Genomic DNA, 26,599 nt, shown 5'->3' with positions numbered 1-26,599 from the left:
GGTCTTCTCCAATATACTAATTGCTTTGCGCATTAGCCAGAGAATTATATGGACTGACGTGCATCCTTTTGATTCTGTCTCCTCCCCAGATGGCCAACGACAGCACAGAGACCAGCGAAGCTGCCGAAGAGGAAGAAGACCACGAGGGGGACAATGAGAACAAAGAGTGTATACCATTCATCCAACAGTAGTTGGAAAAGGTGGGAATGAGAGCTGGAAGAGTTGATAAAGCAGAAGAAGGGAAGACAACTGGGGAAACCCATTGTGTGCACCAGTGAACAAATGCTCTAGTACAGTGTGTGCTGTTTTGTTTTTCCTTTTGTCTGCAGTCAGCTGAGCTATCAGGTGTTGGTCATTGATGTTTTGAACTGAAGTGCCATTCTGACTTTCCCAGTATTATGACATTCCATCCTGTGGTCTCCAGTTTGCCTGTAAGAGTCTTGTTGAATCCCTATCAAAAGCCTTATTGTCATCTACAGCAATAGGAGACCCAAACATCTTTCCATGTTGGTTCCAGAAACAAATTTTCAATCCACTTTGATAATGTTGACATGGGTTAGTTTTGGAGGAAAGGGGCAGGTTAGATTCTGTCGATAGGGTAGTCCATGCATACAGTAATTACAGACATGCATAGCCTGGACTCTTCTTGGCATTTTCTTCATTTAAAACATGAGTATGCCCAGACCAATTCCCACCTATTCCCAACTTTATTTAGGTAATTTTAAATTAAAATTGAGAGCCAGCTTAATGTGGTAGTTAAAGCATCATGCTAGAAACCAGGAAACTATGGATTGTAATTCCACTTTTGGAACCAAGCCACTGGAGTAACCTTGGGCCGGTCATTTCCTCTCTGCTCTAAGAACCAGGCAATGGCAAACTACTTTTGAAAAACTTGCCAAAAAAAACCCCAAAACCCGTCAGGGACTTTTTCAGGCAGTCTCTGAGAATTGGACACAACTGAACAAAAGAGAAACAAGTTAAAATTAGTGGTTTGATAATATGGGAGAATATGGATGAATGGAAATCAAGCTATTAAAATGTATTTATGGTCAAGGAAACAAGAAAAATATTTAATGCTTGCTTTCTCTTTGGTGACACTTACACTTTTCTCTTTCCCCAGCCCTATGAAATGTTCTTACTGATCCACAGGCAAACTTTGGACTCATGTTTTGTAGTAAGTGGGAAAGTTAGTACAAATAGACTCTCTGTTGATAAGCTGATACAAAGCCTTAAATCAGAGGTCTCCAAACTTGGTAACTTTAAGACTTGTGGACTTGAACTCCCAGAATTCAGCTTTGCTGGCTGAGGAATTCTGGGAGTTGAAGTCCACAAGTCTCAAAGTTGCCAAGTTTGGGGACCCCTGCCTTAAACCATTGTATAGGCCAATGTTGTCCTTCATGACAAAATTATAATCATTAACTGGGCAATGATATGAATGAACCCTGATAAGTCCATGTGCACACAAAGCCCTATCCAACTATACATTTGGAGAACAACTCACGATGTATCAATAAATGTGCATCTTCTCCTTTCTGGGCATAAAGAACGAAAGTCCTGTTTTGAATCACAGACTAAGGCTACCGTGGTAGGCAATTGCCAATTTTTCCTGCACCACTTTGTAAACAAGCAGCTCCTTCTCATTTCTCAAGAAAATACCTCATGTGTACAATATTGATTGGTATACAAAGAAAACAATCCTCAAGAGATGTTAAGACGCACTGATTTGTGCAACTTTCAGTGTATAGTAGTTGTTAGGGGAATAGTCGTGCTCAGACTCCGCCAATTAATTAAAATGGGTTTATTGAAAACATTGCCAACAAATGTTGATAGTTAATTTGCCTAAATTATATTGTACAAAGAAAATTATTTGGAATGACTTTATGCTTCATATACTCCTTTTTTTTGCATCTTTTTTTTTTAGCATTGTTAAGCCAAACAGCACTCTTAATAATATTTAAAGTAGCTCAAGAGTGAATATCTCCACCCAACACATTTAAAGAAATATTAGTCTCTTAAAGCTTTATCTAAATGCTGACACTTTGTGTAAACTTCACATTATTCTTGTCTCACTATGATTTTTCTTATACACAAAGTATATGATTCCATATCTTGTACTCACAGAGAACATAGATTTCCTACATAGTTTGTGTTATCCACTTTATTAATCCAAGAAAATATTTGTCCAAATGTCTTGGAGTACCGCTAAACTATTACTAACATCTTTCCTCAAACGAAATATGCATTTGGATTAACATATTATTTTAAGCATTCCAATTTTATTTTTCTAATTTTCTGATATGTGCTTTCTGCCTGCTGAACAGTTGGGTTCTGTTATGATCCTAAAAGATTGACTTTGACAATAAGCCTTTTTACAAAGATTATTCTGTTGTTCCTTGAAGTTGTCGATCAACCAAACCACAGGTCAAATTAAGGATGATAAAAACCCAAAGAAAAGCAGGGAGTTGAGATATCAAGATGTTAGAGTAATTGATCATTATTTATACACATCATTTAGTGCATCACTTTTCAGAGTGGTAGAAAATAAAACAGCCAGTCTTAAGGGGTGATATGCAGTCCAATCAAACTTAATTGGAATTTTATAGCCATTTGGTTTTTAGAAAGAGGGAAAGCATCTTCTTGTCCATTCCTGCATTGTTACTTTCCCTCCCCCTCTCTCAAATCTCCAGTTGTGGTTTTTTTTCCCAGAGTGGAGGGAAATGGCTTTAATGGTAGGAGAACATCTATACTAATTTGGGATTGCAACAGGTTTGAGACTTGATCCAGAGCTAGATTGGGAAACAGATCAATTCAAATGATTGCTTTGATTTTGAAAATCGATCGGATTCGATGATTTGGATTGACTCATAAAACTGACGTGAATCAATTCAAATGTTTGGATCAAACTAGCAAATTGGTTCAATTATTTTTTAAGCCATTTTTGCATCTCTACCAAAAAAAAAAAAAAGATATCCAGATCACTTCAAAAGGATCCAATAAGATTTAAGCACCTCTTCAATGTATTTTTTAAAAAGTCGCTTTGTTTTCAATACTTGATTGAATGTCTTTCAGGTATAATCTTCTTGAGGTGGAATGTTTGCACATTAGTAAAAATGAACAGCTTTGTTTCAAGACCGGCTTTGGAATTTCACTGGCAGCATCATTATAACCACACTGTTGTTTATAAGAGCCTGCTCTAGTTATCCACTGCCCTGCCAATAGATTTTAAATCCATCATTAAAATAATATTCCTGCAGTGTTTACTTCTACCACCATCAACCTTCTCTTCTTATCCAGGTATCTCTAGCAGTGCAACAATGATTAATAGCCACTTTCTTCATGAATTGATTTCAACCAAGTTTTGAAAGCCATTTAAATTGTAGCTGTTGCACATTCATGTTTACCATTCCATTTTTGTGACTCATACGGTAGGGTTTTTTTGTGTTTTTTTGCAGTAAATCAATGTATCTCCACCAAATGCCATCTCTTTAAGAATGTAGAAGAAAGCAAAAAGAGATAGAACGAAGGGACTTTGTGAAACAAATGCCAAAAGAATGCCATCTTTTAGGTGTGCTTTAATGTCAACAGCCATTGAAAATGCCAAAAGAATGCCATCTTTTCGGTGTGTTTTAATGGCAACAGCCATTGCAAGCTTTCCATTGTAATCAAATCAAACTTTATTTTGGTCATTAACCAGCATATACCAGTATCAAAAGTTGCCTCTTCCAAGATGATCAGCTGAGCCTTCGCTTGAGTCCCTGTTTGAGACTTTGGAGAGCAGAGATGTGGGCAAACTTTTCACATCATTGCGGCTTTCCCCATATTTATCTTCTTATTTTTAATTCAATCCCCAGAGATGCCCAGCAATTAGAAAATAGACCAGTGAAAAGCCAAGAATTTATCATCAACTTAGCAGGGGCAAATGCCTTAAAATTCCATCTTTTGATTCTTTTACAAGCAAACCTTTTGAAAGGAAACTCTTAGAAATAGGCAAACGTTGTAGGGACTGCTTTTGATGGAAGATATTCATCTCCGTAGCTAAATAACAGAATAACAGAGTTGGATGGGACCTTGGAGGTCTTCCAGTCCAGCCCCATGCTCTGAAGGAAACCTGGTCCCTTTTCAGATAAATAGACTAACTTTTAGATGAAGCAGAGGTCTAGAGGGGGAAGGGAAAATGTTGCAATGTTTTCTGCACTATGCATGTAGTAGAAATTAATGCATAAATCCCCAAACCCCCCGTGTATCCTCCTGGATACATTCTTCCTCAATAATTTATAATGTTTTGTAGTCCCTGAGGCCTACCTTTTAATCCATTGTCCATCAGTTTTATATTGCAGAAAGAAAAATGCATTCCTACTTTCCCTTACGTAGGTTTGCCTTTCTTGATGATGGCAAAAATGCCCAGAAGGCAGCCAACCCAAAGCGGAAACCTCTAGCCAGCAATGCAAAATGTATTATTTGACCTGGTTTTCATCTTGAGTATCCCCAACAGCAAAAAGATAGAATCAGGCTATAATTTGAGAGAAAGGTAGCCAGAAAATCAAGTGGCGTTAAATTAGTCTTGGTTTTCCCACTCTCTGTTTTAGAGATGTCATGATGATGGCATTAGAACTTCTGTGACTCAGCTCCTTTTGTGCTCGAAGGCCAAGGTACATATGAAGTACGCTAAGTTTGCTCTTCTTCAGCTTTGATGTTGCCTTGATAACTCAGACAAATTGATCTCATGCTTAGTCCTGCAACGTTGCAAATATTGAAACAAACATTTGTGGATCATTTATTTGCTTAGAACTCTTTAATTGTGGAGATCCCTTCAGAAACACAGCTATCCTTGGATGCATTCTTTTGAAACAAGCCAGTGCTTATATTTTATGAGCTGGAGAGAGGCTTTCACATCAAGCGGAATCAAAATAGCCCAACATTCATGCAAACTATCAGTGCCTGTGATCCATTGAATTCAGTCTTATATGCCTGAGCTTCACTGGACTGTGGATATTTTTCTGGGATTAGGTGAAAAGAGTGCAAAGCATTGGAAGCTTCCTCTAAAACAATTGGTTTACCTCCTTCCCCTCTGTCCACAAAGCAACATTATTTCCCCTAAAATTTCAGCCTGGCTCTTCAGGGAAATTTAGAAAGGGATATCATCACTTGAATTTCAAAAGAGATAACTGACAACATCAGAATACATTGGAGGTACAGCAGGTTACAATGCCCCATATAGCTGAAGAATTACCTCTCTAGGTGGCAAATAAAGTCTCAAAATCCATAATTAGCAAGTCTTGCTTTCAATGTGCAGGGAAAAACTGGATGGAGTTGGGGAACATTTTAGTTTGCAAGTCTGCCAACTTAGGGTCTGGGTAGAGTCCTCTTAAGACAGCAGGAGATGCTATATAGAAAAGGAATTTTATTTAATCAGTATTATTACTGGGGAACAGAGTTTGGAATCTTTGAGCCCCAAACCTTTGTTACTAATGTACCTTTTCTCTAATGAATTGATTGCTTTCATCAAGTAAAAGGAAATGAGTTCCCAATTTGGATTATGGAACTATGACAGCCTCTCTTCATCATCCACCTGAACTAAGTAAACTGATATGTTTGTTTTAATTGTTCTCTGTTGCTTTAGAGCTTTTGTTATATTGTGCCTACCAAGCAAATGATGTTTACATAAAAATATAAATAAACTATGAAGCATAGCATTAACTTTGCCTCATGTCATTTAATCCAGCACATCAAAGGGTTTGACAAGGTGGGGTGGGCTTGGGAAGAGCAGGGGATGGGTGGGTGCCAAGCTTTACTTACAGAACTAGCTTCATGCAATTTCTAGACCCTTCAATAAAAGGCTGTGCATTAAACCAGATGTACCTGCAAGCATGAACATCTTAACTTGTGCAACCCAGTACATGAAAACATGAAGGCATAATGTCAGAATAGTTAAATATTGGTAGCATGGTTTCCTGGCATTTGAGAAGTTAAGGCAAGGCTCTTCAAACTTGGCAAATTTAAGACTTGTGGACTTCAACTCCCAGAATTCCTGAGCTAACATGACTGGAGGAGGAATTCTGGGAGTTGAAGTCCACAGGTCTTAAACTTGCCAAGTTTGAAGACCCTTGCCCTATACCATTTCAGACAAATGGTTATCCAATCCCTTCTTAAAAACTTGGATAATCATTTGCTATCCATTTGGTACAGGAGCATGTAGGATTGGTATGGCTGTCCATTTTTATTAATTCCATTTTTTAAAATATCTCTTTTTGTTTTGGGGGAGCCCTCATTCTGCTTGTACATTCCTAGAAGGATCATGTGATTGTCATTATCAAGGAACTCGGGACCAGGCCAGCAGCTAGTTTTGGGATTAACTCCCTTTTCATCTTGTAGCTACAATGATTAAATTAGCTTGCAGGTTTTGCTTAAGTCTTATCGTTTAGAGACAGAAAGGCAGAGGACCGTAATATTTTAGTAACGAATCCACCTTCAGGAAGAGCATCCACTACCAGAGCTGTAAACATTTTTTCTGAACATTCTAAATGGAAAGGTTGCACAAGCTCAAACAGGCTTCTGATAAGCTGGAGTAATGAACCGTTTTCTTCTGGAAAGGAGCTAAAAACAGCTTGGTTTGTTCAGATTTTGAAAACTTTCAGTGCTGGAGAGGTTTGTAGTATTTTATATGCCCTTCTTTAACTACATGCTTATCATTGATGGCTGTCATTGGAACAACTGGCCTCCAAAAGTTTTGAATGCTCCAACACTGGAAGTTTTTAAGAAAAAATTGGATAACCATTTGTCTGAAGTGGTGTAAGGTTTTCCTGCCGAAGCAGGGGGTTGGACTAGAAGACCTCCAAGGTCCCTTCCAACTCTGCTATTCTATTCTATTCTATTCTATTCTATTCTATTCTATTCTATTCTATTCTATTCTATTCTATTCTATTCTATTCCATTCCATTCCATTCTATTCTATTCTATTCTATTCTATTCTATTCTATTCTATTCTGTTCTGTTCTGTTCTATTCTGTTCCTTCTGTATTCTATTCTATTCTATTCTATTCTATTCTATTCTATTCTATTCTATTCTATTCTATTGAGGTGGAGTTCTTGCCTCACAATTGGGAGACCGTGAGTTTGATCCTAGGTAGAGGCTAATATTTGGAACAGACTCTCCTGCTCAAGCAGGGTGTTGGACATTTTGCAGACAAATTCAAGAAAAGGAAATGCATCCTTTCCAAAAGACAGCAAGGGAGATTACTTCTGCTAAATTTGGCATAGATGCAATTTTGTAGAAGTGTGGTGGCCTTGGGAAATTGCAGCCAGGTGGCCTGTGAATCTGCTTGCTTTGTTATGTAGATAGGTATTCTGAATGGGTCACATGAAATCCCCCCCTTTCTTTAGGAATATTACCTTAATAGCTTTGGCTAAGCATAATAGCCAGCAATACATTACCATGGAAACAAAGTAGTTGGCCTATTGCTTTAAATGGGCAGGAAGAATCTGAAAGGGCAAAGTTTCTCCATCCCCCCCTGAGCCACCAAATGTGATAATCCAATTGCTTAGCATGAATTCTGAATTAGCCCATTATCAGGGTCAAAGAATATATTCTACTGTAAATGAGCTCCAATGGCCAAGTTTAACTGTGCACACAACTGCCAGGGGGAAACTAATTGTTGGAAGAAAAATTCATCTGGTCCACTTCCAAGCTGAGAGAAAGACACTGGAAAGATGGATTGGAAAGATGGATTGGAAAGATGGTTTAATGATGAACAGAACCACCAAGTTCTGGTGCAGCTGACAAAATGGAGTTGAGAGTGGGTGGCATGTATACATTCTTTTGGGCTTTGTACTTGAGCTTCCTGTTCCTGTGCAAGAACATGTCCTTTAATACTCTCTTGGCTGTTGTCAGATTCCTATGGGGCTCCTGTAGGGGTTATGTAGGGGTCAAAACTGGCTCTATAGGCAAAAGAGGAAATGCAAATCCTAGATGTTTGTCTGTGCTAATCTGATCAGCCTCTGGCTTATTGTTTATCTGAGCTTCCAGGTGAAGTTTGGACTGCTTTGGGGTCATGCAGTGAAGGGGCTTGTGTTCTGAAAGGGATTCAGAACACAAGCAATTCCTGAGCAATTCCTGTTGAGTCTTAACGGCTTTTGTCCCATTTTGGATCTTGGAAGAGGGGTTGCTTCGAATCCTACCCTTTTGCCTTTGTTCAGACTTTGCTGCAGGGAGTTTCAAAATATCCTGTCTTGAATGGATTTCTGCCTGCAGTATCTGCTTTGCCTATAAATTGAGCTATCTAGATACTTGTCTTCCTCTTTCAATAAGCTCTTTATCTCTTAAGTGCTGACATTGGCTGTATTAAGGAAAGTGGGGGCTGCTTTCTGCCTTTAAAAAACATGTTTCTCCACTTCTCCCTTTGAGGAAACATAATATTCTGCATTTTTAATATTTCTCAAGATATTTTATTTTTCTGGGAGGGGTAGGTGCTGACTTTCTATAGGTAAAGATAAAGGTTGCCCTCGTACATATGTGCTAGCTGTTTCTGGCTCTAGGGAGCAGTGCTCATCTTTGTTACAAAGCCAAAGAGTTGAAGGCCTCAGTGGTCATGTGGCTGGCATGACTAAACACCGAAGGTGTACAGAACACTGTTACCTTCCCACCAAAGTGGTCCCTATTTTTTTACAGCGGCATTATCAATTATACATGGCTGATTTCTGGAGGACAAGAGTTATTCCTCAAATTTTGGGAGATTGCACAAAGCACAGGATGTTATGGCTCCAGTTTTATATTCTGAACCATAAAGCAACTGCAGGGGATGAGTGTTCTGATATATCTATGGAGATCCAGGAAGAAGGAAACAAGTATTTGGATTCAATTCAAATCTTATTTCTACCTAAGACCCAAGTCTGAGACCTTCCAAATTATGACTATTTAGACTTGAAGGAATTTCCTCATGGTCACCTATTTAACTGTTAACCAGATCTGGTTTTACATCTAGGAGATCAGCCAAGGTAACTATTATAAATCTTTGGCCTACTACAGATGCCTTGTTATTGCTCTTCATTGTTATTGCTCTTTGATAACAGATCATTAAAGTGTTTAATTTTGACTGGAACTTGTCCAGATTTTTAAAGCATTTGAAATTGTAACCACATAAACACATTGTTTTCCATTTTTGTTCAGGATGTAAAAGTACCCCACCTCTATGAGGTGATGAAAGCAACTTGAAAAAGCAATTGTGGTAGGAAATGAAATACAGTACAAAGAGTTGCAAGGAACCTCAGAGGTCTAGTCCTATCCCCTATTCTAGTCCTATCCCCTATTCAGCACCCACTACTTATGAAAGGAAGCAGTTCCACTGTCAGAAAATTTGTCCTTAGTACTTGGTTCCTATCTTTAAAAAAAATTAAATGTTGTCTTACACTTAATCTGGTTTACACTTGCTTAAGGAGTAGGATGCAAATATCATGGCATCTGCTGAAAAGCCAGTTCTGCCACAGCATTTAAGACATTGCTCTATTTACAAGTCAAGGCCAGTGTCTTGCACTGAGTGCAAACTTTTCCCACATTTCAGAACTGGAAAAGAAGAAAAGTTTGGGGTTCACATTTGAAATGTAAACCCTTAACAGAGGTTGAGGAATTCTGGGAGTTGAAGTCCACATGTCTTAAAGTTGCCAAGGTTGGAGACCCCTGGAGTAAAACATAACCTGTTTTCCTTCTTTTTTAAGAAGCATTTTCAAATGCTGCCATCTTGAGGATAAAAACTGCACCAATGGCTGCTGAATGAGGATCAGCACGATGTAAATAGCATCGTTGTAGTAAAGAGCATGTAGGGCTAGTGATCCTTCTATCTCACTATTCAGCGCTGTATAAGGTACCATATGTGTGCAAAGGAGATGGATCTGGCTAATGGGGGAAAACAGCTGTGCTAGACTATAATAGCCAATCATGAAAAAAAGAGTTTGGTAGCATCTTTTCAGACTAACAAAAGTACATGGGGAGTTTATGCTGTTTAATACCATTTGTTAATCTGGAAAGGTTCTATCAAGTTTTTTTTTATGAACCTTGGAACTGGGTAAGTTAATGCAAGGAAATTCAGGTCTGAAGAAAGATTTGAAAATGGGCTACTTATACCCAAAGAAATCATTTCCACCTCTGTATTATTTGAAAAGGCAATTTAATGATATAAATAAAAAGTGGTACAGTCACTCCTTTAATGGACAGCTTGTTTTTGAAAGATCTCTTATAGATCTGCTTGGCATAGAGGAAGGTTGCTGGCTTTTAAGGGAAGCAGAATTTTTATTGTATTTGTTTATTGAATATATATACTTACAAATATTCCAAAATAGGAAACGTACAAAAAGAGAGAAATTTTAATTTTTGCCCCTTTTTCTACTTTTTACTGAATTTTTGTTACATTTGCCTTATCTGTCTTATTTCCTCATATCGACACACTGACACATAGACACACTAAGTACTAGTAAATGGAGTTATTTAATATTAAGTACTTAGGTCAAGACTGAAACCATTATTATATTAATATTTTGTGGAATGGAGAGCATATAAATATGATCAATAAATGCTAGTAGATATAATGAATACTTCAATGTGATTTGCAGCTGTTCTTTTCTGCTATCCTTAACTTAAAAAGTCAAATAAGGTTATGTTTGTAACATTGAAATCCTAAATTGCAGTTAGAATTTTTATTTTCAATATTTAAGTTCTCTGAATAGCAGAATGTGCAACATTTTAAAATCACATTGCATAAAGATTACTGCATTAAAATCTGCCTTGCATAAGATTTATAGCATTATAATGCAGGGGAAATAAATGTTCATTTTTTAAAAAGAAAGCTTACTTTCAAATCGAGCTGAATTGTAGCTATTTATAGCCTATATAAATCAAAGCTGGATTGTAGCTATTTATATATTTTATAAATGGTTTTTTTTTGTCCCTGTTGATTTATGTATTATAATAGATGACTTTCGTTGGCACCATATGTTGGTTCTTGAGTTCAAAATTATGCAGCTGGTTTGTAATGTTCAAAATATTTTTATACCTTTTGAGCATGCTGCAAATATGGTGTTGGTGATTTCTTGCTACCACTCAAGGAACACTTTGCACCCAAACCTTCAGGATTCATTCAGACTTATTTGCTTTTCGAGTTGTTATTTTTGCATTAAAGATTGGCCAAGTTCTTCATCCCATTTATGTTTAGACTGACACTTCAGTTGGCAGCATCCTGTTTACACCAAACCTATTTTTGTTCTAACTTTTCTAACTTTTTTAGTCCAAAAATCTGTGAGTAGAGTTTAAATGGCATTCTGAAGTTTCCACAATAAGTACATGGGATTGGGGACAGTTCAGGAAGCTTCATATTAAATTAAGTTAAATTAAATTAAATTAAAGCAATAAATATGGCTTAAAAGACTCTCTCTCTCTCTCTCTCATATATCTCTATACATGTATATAGTTAGCTGTAGATCTCTCTCTGTTTCTCTCTCTCTCTCTCTCTCTCCCTCCCTCCCTCTCTGTCACTGGAATTTAGGCAGCTTGAAATGGGTTGAAAGATTTCAAATTGCAACATTCCTATTTTAAGCAAGGATTAAACTTGGCTAATTGGTGGATATGAGACAACCAGGAACTATGTTGAACCCTTTCCATATTTTTGCCAAGAAAATGACATAAATGAAATTGCTAGGAGTCAGAGTTATTGGACAATTTGGATGCAACAACAGCATTTTCGGTTCTAAATCAATATTGAAATCTGCAAATAGATGGAGGCATATTTCTATAAATGTTTATGTCTACCTATGCATTTATATATATAAAAATGCTCATTTCTCTTTTGGGCACATGAATTTCGCTTCCCACTTCTCTCTTCTCCTCAAGATCTCTGGTTTTTCTTTTTTTCTTTTTTTAATTCATTCATCAAACAAAAACTACAAACTTGAACAAACAAAAAAATCAAAAGATGACAGGGACAATAGGCACTCTAGTGCTCGGTTAGCCATCTCTTAAATATGGAGTGATTAGGGACGTGGTGGCTCAGTGGCTAAGACACTGAGCTTGTCGATTAGAAAGGTCAGCAGTTTGGAGGTTCGAATCCCTAGCACCGCGTAACGGAGTGAGCTCCTGTTACTTGTCCCAGCTTCTGCCAACCTAGCAGTTTGAAAGCATGTAAAAATGCAAGTAGAAAAATAGGGACCACTTTGCTGGGAAGGTAACAGCATTCCATGCACCTTCAGCATTTAGTCATGCTGGGCACATGACTATGGAGACGTCTTCGGACAGCGCTGGCTCTTCGGCTTTGTAACGGAGACGAGCATCGCCCCCTAGAGCCAAGAACGACTAGCACGTATATGCAAGGGGAGCCTTTGCCTTAAATATGGAGTGAAGTCCTCAGAAATCAAGTTAGAATTAAAACTGTGAAAGTTGGTGGCTGCGGCAGCTGAACCAGGTAAGATATCCCAAACTTCAACAATTCCATTACAAAAACCTAATTGCCTCTTTCTTCCTTGTATATGGCAAGCTGCTGAGAATAGGGGTGATTATGCATTGACAGCTTTTGAATTCAAGTTGAGGTTCCTATGAGATTTAGTCAATGGCTGCATTGGGCCCAAGGACTCCAATTGCCAGCCTCCTATTATAAAGGCAGCTATCCCAAGGGTCTATTTACCAACACTCATTTCTTCCAAAGCTGCAAGTTAGCCTTGGGTTAACAACCCTGATGCACTGAATGTCCAGACCTGACAGGAAATGGGAGTCAGAAGGGAGGTGTTCGTTATTCTAAGAACAGCAGGGCACTTCACGATGAAGCCTGATGAGACATTTCATTCATTTCATAAACAAGAAGTAGAGCCAATTCCTCACTGCAGTTTTTATAAAGGTAGCCGCAGGGAAGTTGTAATGGGATATGAAACTCTCCGAATTGCTAACTGAGTGTTCTTGCTCACCGTCTGAAGAGTCATGAAGCCTGGAGCGAGTCTGATTTTCCTTTTCATAGCCATAGCTTTGCTGGATCTAGGGATTGCCCAAGCTTCCCCTTTCAAGACAAATAAGCACGCCAAGCGGAGAGTAAAAGGTAAGTGATGGAGCCAAAAAGGTAAAAATGTCAGAGGATAATACTGTTTTGAATTACACACCTAGGACAAGGGAATTGGAGAATTGGACAATATAAATGGATTTTCCGTGTCCCTATTATTGCTAAAAGACTGATACTGCATCTTTGGAAAGATAAATATATGGCCCGTTTATTCAATGAGTTGAAGACCTGGTTAGACTTTCTTCCAATATGTGGCCTATAGATGTAGATTTTGTATGGATAAATAGGACTATAGGACTCATCTGTATAAAGTGCAGTAGGTTAAAAAAAGTATGATAGTCATATAAGTGTTTATCTCTCTCTCTCTCTCTCTCTCTCTCTCTCTCTCTCTCTCATCTATCTATATATCTATCTATCATCTATCTATCTATCTATCTATCTATCTATCTATCTATCTATCTATCTATCTATCTATAGTGTATACACATACAAACACATACATATTCCATACATTCATACAAAACCACACTTGAATAATGTTTGTGTTAGATAATTATCTATAGAATTGTAACTGTTTATTATTGTACAAAGGTCTGATCCTAAAATGCTATTTAAGAGCATGCAGGCATCATGCTGCATCAGTCTGCAACTTTAAATAATCTTTTTAGGATTATATTGCTATGGTTTCCACTCCTGTATATAATGAAGAATATCAAAAGTATAATCATATGTGCGTACACAAAAAATAATACGTCTGGGTTCAAACAATATTAATAATCCAGCCTTAATAAATGTACTAATATGCATATTTCTGTCTCTTTAAGAGAAAAATGGTGACCTTAAGAGTCAAATTGACAAGCTTTGGAAAGAGGTAAATGCGCTGAAAGAAATGCAAGCCTTACAAACAGGTAAGTTCTGGCATGATTTTCTTTTACCTCCAGAAAAGGCTGTGAGAAGCATCCTTTCTCCATGACCTATTTTTTAATTGCTACCTGAGCTTAACTAGAGTTTTAATACGGGGAAGGGGAGGAGACTATGGCAAATATGATTTCATTTCCTGTTGCACTAAAAGCTATTCATACTGTGGGATGCTGAACGGTGATTTAAAATACCCTTGAAGCATCCCTGGTCTGGGATTTATTGGCTAAGCACAGAGCGGACTTTACTTTGGCAGATTGCAAGATTAAATCAATGGAGGCTACAGAACTTGCATTCCATGAACAGCCAAGGAGACTTCTATTTCCTGCTAGTTCTGCCCACTCTGATGTCAATATAGAGACACTTCTTTTCTTTTGTGGTGTACTGCGAAGCCAGTGAGGTCTACCAGAAGGGGCTCTTTTTTTCAAGCTGAAATAGTACAAATAAAACTCCCAAGTTGCTTTCATCTCCTCCACCCCTTCTATACTGCCTTCAAGACCAAATCTTCTAACAGAGGAATAACATGACTCTGTAGATTTACAGAAATTAAAAAAAGAAAAGATTTACAGAAGGATGGAGACTCAATGTATGTTTTGCAGGCTGAGCAGGCTTGATGTCATCTGCTCCAAAACATTTCATCTTCGGTGCTCAAAAGGACCTCTGATCCCTCCAGTATCATATTTAATTTCTTAACAATATCTCTGGGTCCATAATGTCTATCTGCTCTTTTTTTAAGAAGCAAGATATAGCCAGGACTTTATTTGGAAATATGCTCACTTGCTTGGCAAAACAGAGGAGATAAACTGGGGAAATATATAGCGTCTGAATGTAGTCATTAATTATGTCTTCAAGCATTTCCCTTCCTTCCTCTCCCGTCTTCAATCCTGGCAAACAGAGGATAAGTATTACTCTGTTCACATAATACACTTAAAGTGAATATTGAACTAATTTATTTTCTGGGTTCATACTGTCCATTGAAGCATAAAATAACCCAACAGTTTGGGTTTACCTAGTATACTGAGCCAAAAAATCCTAACTGAAATTGATATTCCAAAGTAAATATGTTGTGAATGAGGCTATTAAGTCTTTTAACTATGCTTAAATTCCATTTGTGAATGGAGCCTGTAACTAGTTAAGTAATCAGGAAGAATTTCCTGAAAATAATGGAACAGTCTATCTATGGAGTTATGGGTTTTCCATCTCTGAATGTTTTTTTTTAAAAAAAGAGACTAGACAGTACTTTTCATGAATGGTTTAATTGGTTTCTCCAATGGTTTAATTGGTTTTTCTCTTTTCTATATGATGATTCTGAGATAATTACCTTTTATCATGGTGATGGAAGAGTAATTAAAATGTTCAAGGGATTAGAGATCAGATTACAACTAGTGAGTGTTTTTAACTTGGTGGAAGGAAATGACTTCAATAAAACTTGTATAAAAGTATAGTTAGTGCCACACCCCGGGTCATCACAGACTTAGCAATGGAAATTTTGGTACCAATCGTGGTTGTAAGTTGAGGACTCTCTCTATTCCCTGTGTGTTTTTCATTCCATTCACAGTCTGCCTTCGTGGAACAAAGATCCACAAGAAATGCTACCTGGTCTCTCAAGGTGCAAAACATTTCCACGAAGCCAACGAAGACTGCATAGCCAAAGGTGGGACCCTTGCTATTCCCAGAGATGGAGATGAAACCACAGCCCTAAGAGAGTACAGCAAGAAGGGCTTACCAGGGGTGGCAGAGTTTTGGCTCGGTGTCACTGACATGGTAAATGAGGGAAAATTTGTGGACGTCAACGGAATGGTCTTGAACTACTTCAACTGGGACCGTTCACAACCCAACGGGGGGAAGCGTGAGAACTGTGTCTTGTTTTCTCAGCCAGGTCAAGGAAAATGGGTGGATGACGTCTGCCGTACTGTTAAACATTACATTTGTGAATTCCTGATCCCTTAGTCCTCTTTTGAGACTGGCCAACTTTGAGGGAAATATCTATTGCAAATTCTGGGATTGAAGTTCTTAGCTGCTCATTCAGCCACTTAGTTGGAGAAAGCAAAATAGAATGATTACAAATAGGCAGTTGAGTTGCAGTTTCTGGAATTTTACTAGCCTGCTATTTGAACATGGATTTGATGGGCCTTGAACTGTAGCAGACTTGCTCCTAAGATCCCTTGTCTAGTTAGAATGAGATACATTCAGCTTTGTTTAATTAAACCAGTGAGATACATTCTGCTTCCAGATAATGGTCTTCTTCTCATTACATTAGTTTGCTTCTGATTCATTGTAATTTTCTCTAGTTACTTAAATCTCTCTTCTCCACCCCAGCTCAAATTTTACAATCTGGCTCTTGATCTGAATCTTGACTGACCCTATTTCTTGGGAAATGAATTTTTATCTTGGTTAAACACTTTGGTTTGATCCACTCACTGTCGCATTGATCTAATGAAGATTATAATGCTGCATTGTCCTTGAAAGGACAGTATAACATTTGTAGAATATTTTACTTTTAAAGTCCAAGTTTAAGGTCTTTACTTTCTTGTTGTATTGGAACCAGGGAAAGATTTCTAATGTTTGAGATAGATTTTCACTTGTAGAAATGAATGTTTAAAATTATTGTAGAAGGACAAAAAACAGATTTTGTAGTATTGAATAGCATCTTAAGTTGTCAATCAATAGATAATAGTAGATCTGGACAACCCTTGCCTCTGAAGTGTAATTTCCCAACATGCTTTACTGCTAGCACAGATAGATCTTTTTCTATAAACTTCATAAAATTTAATAAAGTTATTTTCAACAGCATTTATTTATTGGTTTGTTTTTTTATTTAAAGATTTATATGGTTGTCTACCTTAAATATTTGGAGTTTCTCACAATCACACTAAAACCAGTAGTCATAAAATAGGAAAATGATTAAACCAAAACCCTTTGAGCTCTCTCTCGCTCTCTCCCTCCCTCCTCCTTCCCCCCTTCCACGCACATGTTAAATAAATCAGTTGAAATTATATAATGGCAATTTCATTTTTAATCTTGCTTTATTCCTTAAAGTTCCTTCACCTTAACCATATCCTTAGAATATCTTGCAACAAGCTCCAGTTACTATCCTTCTATTTTATTCCTTTCCACTTTGTTCTTGGTAAAAAGCCAAGCTGCAGCTATGAGTTGGTGTGGCGTGCATAAAATTGCATCCAGGATATTCGTAAGAAGTCTTAACAGTGATGGCTGGGTTTAATCAAATACAGAGATAAGGCTGTACCACAACATGTTGTACCATGAACTACAAATTTCATTTTAACCTAATCTAGAATGTTGTGTGAAAACAATTGGAATTGTTGTACTGGATGAGCTAATCCAGGCTGATTACGTCCATAAGTCTGTGTTTGCACATTATGCTTAAGTGGGTTTAAAATTTGAATGCTACATTGGCACAGTTGGCTCAGCTGGGTTGATTTTAAGCCTGTTTAGTTACTTTATCACTGTGTGGTACTTTATTACTGTGTGGTGTGAACTCAACTGATGGGGTTAATTTACAACTTATTACAATGGTGTGAGCCCAGAACACGAGTCAGTTCAGTAGTCAGGTCAGGAATAGTGTGTGTTTGGGTCTCCCTACCTATTCCGTTTTCAGAAGCTCAAACTGGTAGGTGCCTCCTTAAGAAGCTACAAAGTCAGGTTTTGCCTTCTTGCCTTCCTCAAGGGAACAATGATAAGGTAAGCTCAATAGGCACACCAGGGAATTAAAACCTGGCCGGGTGGAATAGCCCATAACTCAGCTGCAAATGCAGAGCAACGGCCTGGAGACTTCAGAGTTTGAGCACCTGTTGGCAGAGATCGGGCTGAGTACATTGCTGGCCTTGGCGCTATTCGTGGTGTTGAAGTTAAGTGTGGACTCCATGCGCCGCAGCAGAGCAAAGGTCTCAGTGTTGGTGGTGGGCGCTGGCCCGGTGGGACTGACAGCTGCCCTGGTTGCTGTCCACTCAGGCAAGGTGCTGAAGCTGACACTGCTGGACATGTGTCCCCGTGCCACCCTCCTGTGCCGGTCCCAGCAGATCGCCCTCGACCCCCACAGCGTCCGATTCCTGTTGGGGCTGGGGGTGGACTTCGGCAACCTGGAAGGTTGTTGGGACAAGGGGCATTTCTTCACCAAGCTGGGCATCTTCCAGGAGCAGCTGCTTAGCATTCTGGAGCAGTACACGAGGCAAGTGGCTCTTCGGATCTTGCTGGGAACCAAGGTGAGTGAGGGAGAGGAGGCCATCCAGACAAAGATAGAATAGATGTCTCTGAGCATTTGTGCATGTCTCTCTCCACCCCATTTGTAGACCAGTTTAATGACCAGTCATTGCAGAGATCCTGCTGTTAGAAGATACTGTAGGAAGACAATCTCTTGATGGCTGAGGGTTGCACATAAACAGGAGATGAACATGTATCATATGCAGTTGGTTGAGGAGCCTCAAAACATGAACTCTGTGACCACAGTTGTCCATCCTTATTTTGGTGGGTGGGGAGGGGGAAGAGAGGATATTATATTGTACTGTATAGCTTCTGACTAAGTTGATGCCCTCAGTCCAGCCAACCAGTCAACCTTGCTGGTTTAGAAGTTCTTTAAAAAGTTTCACAATATTTACTGGGCTCTGCTATCCCAGTTTCCCTGGTATTTCTTCTCAGTGTAAATCAGGGGTCACCAACCTTTTGGACCTCAGGGGCAACTAAATTCATAATTTTAAATCCTGTGGATCACTAATATGATCTACCTAATGACCGGCTGGGTGGGCATTGCCAACTCGATGTCACTTATATTGAGGGGTGCCTTGCCGGCCTCTACATAGGTTTTCCAAGCAGAGGGAAGACCTACAGGAGTGCAAGGCCAGGTACCCGCACCTGGAGGCTCAGTGGGCTGAGATGGTCAGCCAGTTCTTGGCCATGATGCAGTCCAGTAGAACTCCAGCTCTTCGCCACCAGCGGCACTTCCCTTCAGCCTTCGCCCAAAGCCCTGCACCTGGAGGCTGAAGCAGACCCTAAGTCAGAATTTCTGCCTCCTGACCTTCACAAAAAGACCCCAAAGGTGGAGACACTCTGCAGCAAAAAAAATGTTCATTGCACGTATCCAACCCAGTGGCCGTAGTTTGAGGACTCCTGATTTAGTGCAATATAAAAAATGCAAATAATTTTTCTGTGGACAACCAAAATTTTCTCGCAGACCATCAGTGGTCCACAGACCACCAGTTGGTGACTGCTGGTGTAAATCATCTTTTGAGGAAGGAAACATGCTTGTTCATTTATTTTTGGGAAAAGAGTTTGGGATATTCCAATTGAAAAGTATAACAAGGCTACAGTATATCTTAGAATGTTTACATCCTGTCTTAAGCAAAGTCCTGTTTAAAGTACAGAAATAAACACACATGCTTAATTTAATTACACATTATGTTTATTCTTCCCAAACCTAAACAAATTCCATGCAGTTTTAAAAATCAAAATAAGCATAACATTCACAATTCCCACTTCATGAATTAAATCTGATTCGTTCAAAAGTACATCCAGGATATGAAAACTTGCTTTCTTTATCAGGCATAAAATTGACAGGTCCAGGGAGACTTCTATGATTAAGTAATATTAACCTGGTATTGAGACAATCTATAAACTGGAACAGTTAATTATTATTGTACATATTTAGACAGATAAATGGCTCCATAAATGAAACCCAAACAAAGGGTATTTGGCTATGATTAAAACACACATGTACTCTAAGGAAAGCTTTGTTGGCTTACAATTAAAGTTGAGTATAAGAACCAGTAATAAAAAGACTTTCCTGTAATTGTTGCATAAAACCTGCATGAGGGAAAAAATATATTATTTTTCATTCTACGTTGGAGAAATCTAATTTTTCCATTTTTGGTGGAGGGGATTTGAAAATATATTTTTCATTTGGGTTGATTTGTTGTTTCCATTTATATCTTGGCAAGACAGAACCATAATATTCCCAAACTGTATTTTTGGGGATTATATGTGAAATGTGGGTCAAGCTTTGTCTTTCCATCTCTTCTTTAGTTTTCAATTGAATTTTTAAAAAAGGATTTAGTGTCTGATTGGCCAAAGATCATTGTCTTAGCTGATGGAACCTGTGGTGAATCAAGTGTAATCCTTGGAATCAACCCAGAATACACTGTGGAATCTTGCAATGCTTATGGAGCAAATGCAGTGATGGAGAGACCTGATCAACGACAGGTAATCATAAACAAGGAATGTTCTTTGGTACTTAATAGATTCTGTAGGGTTGATAAAAATTGGTTCAAAGTAGAAGTAGAATCAGAATTATGGACTTGGATAGTACCTTATAGATCATCAATGGTGCTTTTCAATGCAGTGCAGTATTCGTTGAAGTATTTCTCACATCAGTGGCAGTTTGGGGCAATGGTTGATAGCTGGTACAGTTATGAATTAATATTTAATCTGGACCTTCTTCCTTATAGTTATAACTTAATAATTTTCCTCCTGTTCTCTTGGAAATAGCAAATTATGAATTGTGGGGTTATTCTGAACCATATTTCAGAAAAATTATACTTGAACCCATGTAGCTCCATCAGAACGGAGCTGATTTGAATAGATTCAGAATCCAAAATTACGTTCATATACAAAGGTGGACAAATCAGTCTCCATGAAGAAAAATACAACAATCTTTGTACGCAGAAGCTACTCAACTTCCATATAAATATCAATCAATATTTTTAAAAGTTCAGGCAGCAGGAGTAGGACACCATTAGCTAGAGTGGGTTCTTTCATTATTTAATAAATGGCACATTTCTGAAATTGAAAAAAATAACCAACTTTCAAAATAATGCCTTTCTTGCTTTGGGTGTTATAGATTAGATATTATATTGCAGTGGTTAGTGTTAAGCCTGAAATTTCCACTCGCTCCTGAAGTGTCTTAGAGAAATGTTAAGTTAAATGATTCTGTTCTCTTTCAAACTATCCTGCATTGCAGGATTGTTATGAGGATATAATGAGATGTGGGGAGGCAGTCATAAACTCAGAAAGCAAAGCAGGCTATAACAATATACAAACATGCAATTGACTCCTGTTTCTTCTCCCTTTTGGAAACCATAGGTGCCAACTCCAGAGATCCGTGTTCATAATTTGTACTTTGATCTCTCTGCTTATGGCATGGATAAATTAGCTATAAAAACAGAATTTCCAAAAACCGCATTCCATCTCAAAATCCATGGCACATTCCGCAATCGTTGTTTGGCTTTGGCTTGTCCTGCTTCTGACTCCAAGATTATAAAGTTCCTACATCATACCCTAAATTCTACTGTGAGTATCTCGTGCAACTGTTTTGCTCACAGCACCAAAGAGATAAAATACTTTTTTTATGATCATGTCGTCTGTGGAGGTACTATCTAATTTCCAATTTTAAGTGTATAGTATCCTGGCTGCGTATCATTAAACATTCAATCTCTTTTGTATATTCACCTTTAGTTATTCCTAGTAAAAACATTTCAGGGTACCATCTTTGGGTACCATGTTCAGACTTGTTATTTCCTGTAATCAGATCTTTATCTTATTCCAAAATTCCTTCACTTTTGGGCAGGTCCACTATATGTGAAAGAAAGTACCGGGTTTCTTTTTACATTTCCAACATTCTGGTTTTAAATTTGAATAAATTTTAGCCAATCTCACCAGTTTCTAAGGTCAACAGCTGAAGCCAAGGTAGGGAATTTCAAAAATTCCAGAAGTCCAGACAGCAAACTGTACTGCAGGGACCAAACACAACAGCACTTAAATAGACAGACCATCCTTATGTAAACTAAGCCTTAGAGAAATTGCTGTGTTGTTACAATATTTAACAATGTGAATCTATAAGTAGTCCTGGATTTAATAACTGTTTATAGTTACAATGGCAATGAAAAAAAAACATGACTATTTTCTATACTTATGACCATTGCAACCCCTGCATTTTCAGATGCTTGGCCACTGGCTCATATTTATGATGTTTGCATGTCCTGGAGTCAGGTAACCACTTTTTGTGACCATCTGACATGCAAATCCACATTCACTTAACATCTGTGCTATTAACATAATAACTGCAGTGATTCGCTTAATAATTGTGGCAAAAGAAATAATAAAACAGGGCAAAACTCACTTCACAAATGTCTCGCTTAGCAACATAAATTTTGGGCTTAATTGTGGTTTTAAGTTAAGGACTATCTGTATATGAAACATCTCTGTTGTAAGTAGGTACAGGGTCCCTCTGCCTACACTTCAGGACTCAGGATCCTGTCCTCCAAGTTAAGTATCTATATTCCCAGGAGTTGGGAGTATAGCCTATTACTTTATCTTAGACTGTGGTGGTGCAGTGGTTAGAATGCAGTACTGCAGGTCCAACTCATTGCTCACTCTGGCAGTTCAATTCTCACTGGCTCAAGGTTGACTCAGCCTTCCATCCTTCCGAGGTGGGTAAAATGAGGACCCAGATTGTTGGGGGCAATAGGCTGACTCTGTAATTTGCTTAGAGAGAGCTGTAAAGCACCATGAAATGGGATATAAGTCTAAGTCTAAATGATATTGCTATTGCTATCTGGAGATGCCTTCAAGACCTGAAAAGACCTAACTCATGGGAGAGAAGTCTAACTTCCTTCAGCTAGAAGTTTTAACTTTATCTTATCACACAAACTTCAGGGAACGATCCATTTAATGTATAGATTTGAAGTCACACACACACATACACATAATAGGTTATAGATTGCATCAATCCATTTTGATTTATTCAATATACCGTGGTTGAGCGTGCTTGCTGCATTTGTGTTTTGACAACTGTCAAATCCTGATGTCTTTAACATGTCTTGTGATGGTGAACAAAACAGTGTCTTCTGTGAAGAAGTCAACTTGAATCAATGATCAATCCTTTGGGCATGCCCAACATAGATGTGTTGTGTTTTCTGCACCTAGGGGAAATCATTTCAGGAAATGTGGTTGCCCTCAGGGCACTTATCCTTTTGGACCTGGCTTTCTCTTGCTAACAGATAATGAAAAGTATCTTCCAGCAGTCTTTCAATGCTTATAAGATGGACATTGAGCCACGAATTGGGGAACCAATGCTCCATGGTATCCGGTGCAGTCACCGACTCTTTGAAATTGTGCTGTCCCATCGACGGGTCACAACTGCTTTCCTTGTGGAGGACAATACTGTGGTCACTGTTGAAGGTGAAGCAGCCAGAATGCTGAATTTTGACACAGGTCAGATTTTCTGTCTAATAACCAATGGATTATACATTTATTTATATATCAAATGTAGAAACTACCTATCTCCCTCACAGAGCAATTCCAGGTGGTATACAAGTAAAATGTTAAAGATATACATGTTAGGTACAAAAGATCAGGTCCACACATGAAAGTCAAATTAAACTGATTTATTGCTTAAAAAAAAAAAAGCACAGGTATCAATTAATGGTTAATACCTGCTAGGAATCAAATAAGGGTCAATAGGAATTCAAGGGAGGTTGAATTAGTTTGCTATGTAGAAATTCTAGACTGGTCCCTTTTTTAACTCCATCCCAGGTTCTGCCAGGCCTTCTCTTATAGTATATAAATTATATTGGGAGGCAAAGGTAGTTAAAATTCAAAGTTAAAAAGGCAGAGGGAAGGTCCTTCAAGGTGCTGACCAGCCACAAGTCTCCATGATCCTCTGTGAGGCAGCATCAAGATGTCAAAACCATGTTATTTAGATATTTCTGAGAGCACGGGAAAATGGGGGCCTGCTTTATCTCTATGGGGAGAATGTGGCACAGAATAGGCTAATTTGCAGAAAGTCTTCCCAGACTCTGCCAGTCAGAATTCTTAACTGACAGGGTCTACAACATACCCTCCCTGCCTGACTGAGTGGGATGGAAAATTATCTTCAGGGTGTTTAATTAGCAAGTTGGTTAGGCAACCGGGAACTTCTCAAGATGTATCAAATGAAATTAGAATTTAAAATAGAGTTGGAAGGGACCTTGGAGGTCTTCTAGTCCAGCCCTTTGCTCAAGTAGGAGAACCTATACTATTTCAGCCTGTCACGCCCCTGTTAGAATCTGACTCTGAGGGAGAGGAGGAACAGCCGACAGGGAGTGGGAGAGTGGCTTCAGAGGTTGTGGAGGAAACTGGGGAAGGGCACGGCTGGCTGGGCATTCAGAGGAAGACCCAGGCCCATCCCCTCTTCATTTTAGGGCATGCAGGGGAGAGTGGATAAGGGAGAAATGTAAATGGCATGGTCTAAGGGGGAGGAAAGGGCCTTGATCCCCTTCATGGGCTGCAGCTTTGAGGACTGTTTAAAAGGACAAACTGCGCATGGGCCAGTGCTGGAAGCAATGAAAATATTTCTAGTCTGTCAGTTCTTATCTGAGTTCTGGCGTCCTTCCCAGTGTGTGCATTTCAATATCTGTGGACATTTTCAAGCCCTTCTCCTGCCTTGTCTCATTAATTCTTCAGTGTGGTTTGTGTTGTTTTTTCTATTTATAATTTATATGTATTTTGAGTTTGAATGGAAGCTCTCCCTTTTTGCAACTGTTTGTGGGGGAATTTTTTCTCCAGTCAATGATAAATTGGACCTTTAAAGCCAAGTTGAAGGAATTAAAGGGACTTCATCTGTTTTTGTGACTTTGTTGCTTTTGTATCCCACCCTGGGTCATCATACTGCCCAGACTCTTCTTAAAAATCCTCCAGTGATAGAGTGCCTATGACTGCTACTTCCACTGGTTAATTGTCCTCACTGTTAGGAAGTGTCTCCTTAATTCCAGGTTGTTTCTTTCCTTGATTAGTTTCCATCCATTATTTCTTGTCCCGCCCTCTGGTGCTTTGGAGAATAATTTGACCCCATCTTCTTTGTGGCAGCCCCTCAAATACTGGAATACTGCTGTCAGGACAACCCTAATTCTTCTTTTCCTTTGTGACTAATCACTATAGTTATAATTACACAGAGGTGGGAGGGATTGATTGCTTTTTAATATATTATTGTGTAATATTTTTCTTTCCTTGAGCTTTTGTGTAAGGAAAATTGTTTGCTTTTGTTTGCTGGTCTCCACTGTAGTTGGTTAATGAGGACTACCCATACTTCCAAAAAACCACTTTTGAGTGGGAATTTGGGACCCCCGTATTTTTTTACACAGCCTACCAGTCTCTATAAATACAGCTCATATTGATCACAGCATTAATTACAATCTTTGGTTGTCTGTACTGAAAATAATGCTTGCCAGCTAAAGAAAATAACTATTGGCTATCTTGGAACATGACAGAAGCATTGGTCCATTCTGAAAATAACAAAAATATATATATATATCTATTTTTCCTTTCTTTTTTCAACTCACTCTGTGGCAGGCTGTGGAGTTAATCTTGGTCTGAAAGGTTTGGAGTCAATGGAAGAATTGATTTATAAGGTGGCCACCGCTGTGGATCAGCAGGATATTTTTAAGGCCCTGGCAGCTAAAATCCAGCATTCCAGACAAGTGGTTGAAGATTTTAAGCAGAATGGATTATCTGCTACCATGTTTGAATGATCAGATCGGAGGACAGCTGAGATGCAGAGATTGATGGCCATTTTGCCTTTTTCTGCACATCAAGAAAGAGGAGAGGCTTTCCGTTGGATTTTAGGAAGAAGAAAAATACAAGCAGAATCAACACACTTAATTGTAATTAAGATTTTCATCAGATCAGACACACAAATTCAAATTTAATTTAGAAAAATTACAGGGCTTTGGGTATGCACCTCCCTGGATTTTATTCCCCAAACCACAGGTCTGTGTTATGTTTTGGATAAGTAATACAGACACTCTTTTATCAAGGGTGAATTTTAACTCAAGTCTTTTGTTACTTAATATTTCATACTTTTGATCTGGGGGAGAACTCTTTATCATTTTACCCTAATAACATCCATCATTACAGAATTGGATGTCCCAAGCAAATAATTCCATTCCATTAGGTGCTGCTTTGATACCATTCTGTAGGAGTAAGTCACTGATGCAAAAATATGCATCTCTGTATGTTTCCCTAAGTGCCTGCCCAGCTCCTAATTTCCTCTGGTTTTGATTTTTAAAATCCTTTTGATGAAATGAAAAAAATAAATAAATAAGGAGGGAGTTGCTATTTTCTTATTTTTATCTTCAGTAATGCCTTAGACAAAGAAAGGTGAAAACTATGCCGAAATGAAAAACATATTGTTAATTAAAAAAAAAAAATGAGTAGGACTCCCTTAAATGATGGCACTGGTCAGCAATAGAAGTTCTTGTCCCAATTGTGCTTGTAAAAGTGAAGAACAACCTGTAGCCACTTTGAATCCACCTTCAATACACGAAAACAAAATGGTTTTATTTCTGTGCTTGCATTGAACTATTCTACTTTGTAAATAAATATATAACCTTGGGAATCTAGGACTATTCTACTACATTTGTTTGTAGGCCGCACCACCTGGTGGCATCCTCTGTTATTACATTTCTTCTGCTATATTTTCATCCCTGCTGCTATGTGTCAGTGTAAAACAAAACGTTATCGGTAAAATTGGAGGAATTTAAGGCGAAATAAATAAATAAATTATTGTTTACAGCTTGTCTTTCCTCTTGTTGCTCAAACCTACACACACACACACACACAGAGTTTCTCCCCATCTTAAACCCTTAACTGCAGCCTGTGAGATGGATTGG

General features: G+C 38.4%; 3 protein-coding genes across 3 annotated transcripts in view; all 3 read left to right on the top strand.

Annotated features, from left to right (window-relative positions):
- The window catches only part of VAT1L (vesicle amine transport 1 like), a 52,036-nt gene extending 46,341 nt beyond the window's left edge, over positions 1 to 5,695 (top strand). Inside the window, exon 9 of the mRNA XM_026714161.2 lies at positions 90 to 5,695. Coding sequence (XP_026569946.2) covers positions 90 to 191 — 102 coding nt within the window. The 3' untranslated portion in view covers positions 192 to 5,695. The remainder of the gene's footprint in view (positions 1 to 89) is intronic.
- Positions 5,696 to 12,858: 7,163 nt separating this feature from the next.
- Positions 12,859 to 16,735, top strand: CLEC3A (C-type lectin domain family 3 member A). The gene is made up of 3 exons (XM_026714168.2): positions 12,859 to 13,064; positions 13,850 to 13,933; positions 15,502 to 16,735. The coding sequence occupies exons 1-3, from the start codon at positions 12,950 to 12,952 to the stop codon at positions 15,891 to 15,893; spliced, it is 591 nt and encodes a 196-aa protein (XP_026569953.1). The 5' UTR covers positions 12,859 to 12,949; the 3' UTR covers positions 15,894 to 16,735.
- Positions 16,736 to 17,708: 973 nt separating this feature from the next.
- On the top strand, positions 17,709 to 25,533 carry LOC113445143 (uncharacterized). The gene is made up of 5 exons (XM_026714164.2): positions 17,709 to 18,166; positions 19,980 to 20,156; positions 21,036 to 21,242; positions 22,952 to 23,165; positions 25,281 to 25,533. Exons 1-5 carry the CDS (start codon positions 17,714 to 17,716, stop codon positions 25,457 to 25,459), a joined length of 1,230 nt encoding a protein of 409 aa, XP_026569949.2. The 5' UTR covers positions 17,709 to 17,713; the 3' UTR covers positions 25,460 to 25,533.
- Positions 25,534 to 26,599: the final 1,066 nt, after the last annotated feature.

This window comes from Pseudonaja textilis, chromosome 11 (assembly GCF_049901715.1).
Source record: "Pseudonaja textilis isolate UNSWEBS1 chromosome 11, rPseTex1.2, whole genome shotgun sequence".
NCBI lineage: Eukaryota > Metazoa > Chordata > Lepidosauria > Squamata > Elapidae > Pseudonaja > Pseudonaja textilis.
Note: the sequence above shows the minus strand (reverse complement) of the source record. Positions and strands in the feature narration are given on the sequence as shown.

What these genes read in the sequence shown, in the direction of transcription:
- LOC113445143 (XM_026714164.2), top strand. Translation starts at nt 17,714, where the DNA reads ATGCAGAGCAACGGCCTGGAGACTTCAGAGTTTGAGCACCTGTTGGCA. An exon ending in GGATCTTGCTGGGAACCAAG is followed by an intron (nt 18,167 to 19,979) that starts GTGAGTGAGGGA and finishes TCTCTTCTTTAG; the next exon opens with TTTTCAATTGAATTTTTAAA. An exon ending in ATCATACCCTAAATTCTACT is followed by an intron (nt 21,243 to 22,951) that starts GTGAGTATCTCG and finishes TCTTGCTAACAG; the next exon opens with ATAATGAAAAGTATCTTCCA.
- CLEC3A (XM_026714168.2), top strand. Translation starts at nt 12,950, where the DNA reads ATGAAGCCTGGAGCGAGTCTGATTTTCCTTTTCATAGCCATAGCTTTG. An exon ending in CGCCAAGCGGAGAGTAAAAG is followed by an intron (nt 13,065 to 13,849) that starts GTAAGTGATGGA and finishes TGTCTCTTTAAG; the next exon opens with AGAAAAATGGTGACCTTAAG. An exon ending in AATGCAAGCCTTACAAACAG is followed by an intron (nt 13,934 to 15,501) that starts GTAAGTTCTGGC and finishes TTCCATTCACAG; the next exon opens with TCTGCCTTCGTGGAACAAAG.